The sequence below is a fragment of the Mandrillus leucophaeus genome, unplaced genomic scaffold (assembly GCF_000951045.1).
Source record: "Mandrillus leucophaeus isolate KB7577 unplaced genomic scaffold, Mleu.le_1.0 Scaffold892, whole genome shotgun sequence".
NCBI lineage: Eukaryota > Metazoa > Chordata > Mammalia > Primates > Cercopithecidae > Mandrillus > Mandrillus leucophaeus.
Window position 1 is genome coordinate 715,769 of NW_012109719.1, and position 2,396 is coordinate 718,164.

Consider the following 2,396-nt stretch of genomic DNA (forward strand, 5'->3'; position numbering starts at 1 on the left):
TGTATAATATATACATGACAGGTTTTCTCCATCAGCTATCACCAAAGTATCACTATTATTGTAACTGTCATTATTTACATTTAAAAATTTTATGTTCAGAAATGTTCAGAGTCTTAACATTTAATCCGATTCATCATTTTCTTTAAGTTGGAGATTGAAGACAGTATAATTGGATAAAACTTATAATTTTGTATTTAGTAAGCTCTTCTTTGATAAATAAAAATGGACCCACATAATGTTATTCTCTGACTTTAGGTCTGCTAAATGATTAGGTCTTTGTCTGTCATGAAACTTGGCATACTCATACCATTTCTACACTGTGTTTCAGTGAAAGTACTACTCACGTTCTTCATTATACATTTTTTTCAGTTATTATCTGTTTTCTTGTTTCTAAGGGTAAGTTAATCCTTTCCTTTTCAAACAGATACTGTTTTTCATAACTTCACAAAACTGCAACACCTCATTGTCTGTTTTTGTAGAGTCATTTTAAAAATGAAAGCATGTTTCCCCTCTGTGTGTGATGATAATTGTCAAACTTGTGCATCTTGCATAGTTCAAGTTAGGAAAAGAGGATTAGAAGGTGTCTTCAGAGGTAGAGCAAGTACTGAAGTTTCTTGTGGTTGCTTGTAATAACTTCGTCTGCTAGTCAGTCATCAGTATGTTAAACTACACTGATAGGTGTTATATTGTAATATTACTTTAAATTTAAAAATGGTAATACAAATTCCCAGTTTATCAAAAAGAAAGCATTACATGATAACTGTATGTCTGTATGTAAATTGAAATACAAACTTTTTTTACCAAATGTGTGTGTATTCCACTTTCCACTGGTCAGTAATGCTATATGACAGAGTAACATAAAATTGAATGTCACCCACTAATCTGAAATTTGGTGACTAAATGTTTACTGACATAGGAGAGCTGGAAAAGTAAAGACTTATTAGATGAAGCAAGGAGCCCCTTATCACCATATGTTGAAAAGTGTGAATATCAAGTGACCTGGATTCAGATGTACTAAACCTTTTTTCTGTAATCTGTTTATTGATTAGTTTTGAAAAGTTGTATAACCTAACTATGTTATATCAGTCTGCAAAATAAAGATGGCAATACTTTGTACCGTAAAGAAATGTGAAAAATTAATACCTTAACTTTCTAATTACAGTATTTTATTAATATTGCAAGTTTAGATAAAATCCTATTATAGTTAGGATGGCCAATATATCTTGTTTGACTGGGATTGTCTCCACTTCCACCACTTGTACCAAAAATGATTATTAGTAGCAGATAGTATACCAAGTTAGATGATAAATTATATGATCACCTTAATTATAATTGACTTCAGGGACTTTGTGAAACGAATATTGTTAGGAAAACCACTTCTCAGTATCTAAACCTTCAATAAAATATCACATGCCCATTACCTTACATTAGTGGTAAATAGTAATAGAAGGTGGCTTACATATACCATGTCCATTCGTTCCTTCCTCTAAGATCCTTGATCTTGATCCTTAAGATTTTTAGCTTATAACTCTGATTCTCTCCATTTTCTATCTCCTTCCACAATGTGCTTTGAAGATACAAAAAGTCGTTACCAAATAAGTGACTGATTCTCAATATTATAGCTATGTACCATCCATCCATTACTGATTACACTATAACCAGAGTTTTTAAAAAGCACTGCTTACCCCTGGGGGCCATTCATATAATAAGTGTGTTGTAGAAATTGAACATTTTCTAATGATGTACATTGTAATGAAATTACATGTATTTGTCACTTAATACATATTCATATTCAGTATATGTATTTGTCACTTAAAGGTTCTTTCTGTAAACAGCTTTAGTTTCTTTTACTATTCTATTTTTCTTAGTATCTTTAAAGAACGTTAATATTCCTCTTTATAATCAGTTTTTCCCAGTTTGTCTTAAAAATGTGTTCCCTGCTTTTGCTTCAGGAGATCATTATTTGCAAATGCAAAGATTTTTTACTTAGACTTTTGAAATTACTCTTAGTAACTTCAATATTGTTTTTAGGTATGAAATTGAAGGCTGTGAAGTGATTTGGGCCATTAAAGATAAAGCTATAGGGAATACTTTCTTCGATGCAGGAGCAGCTGAATTCTTGACTTCAAAGCTCATTGCTGAAAAACCAGAGGCTAAAATTGCACAGAAAAGAACCAGATATACAACTGAAGGTAAGCGTAGCACCTAGCTCTTAATTCTCATACAAAACTTTGTTTTAACCAGATAGAAAAGGGCTACAAGAAAATTTAATAAAACAAATTTTGGAAATAGTAATATGGGTATTTATGTATCTTTACATGAAGTTTTCAGATTTTCTATTATATATATTTTATATATGTATGTATTTTATATGTACAATTAAAATAAGAAATTTA

General features: G+C 30.6%; 1 protein-coding gene across 1 annotated transcript in view; it reads left to right on the top strand.

Moving 5' to 3' along the window:
* The window catches only part of PYROXD1 (pyridine nucleotide-disulphide oxidoreductase domain 1), a 41,885-nt gene that overhangs the window by 27,240 nt on the left and 12,249 nt on the right, over positions 1 to 2,396 (top strand). The window contains exons 5-6 of the mRNA XM_011969476.1: positions 2,011 to 2,198; positions 2,245 to 2,300. Of these exons, the coding sequence (XP_011824866.1) occupies positions 2,011 to 2,198; positions 2,245 to 2,300 (244 nt within the window). The remainder of the gene's footprint in view (positions 1 to 2,010; positions 2,199 to 2,244; positions 2,301 to 2,396) is intronic.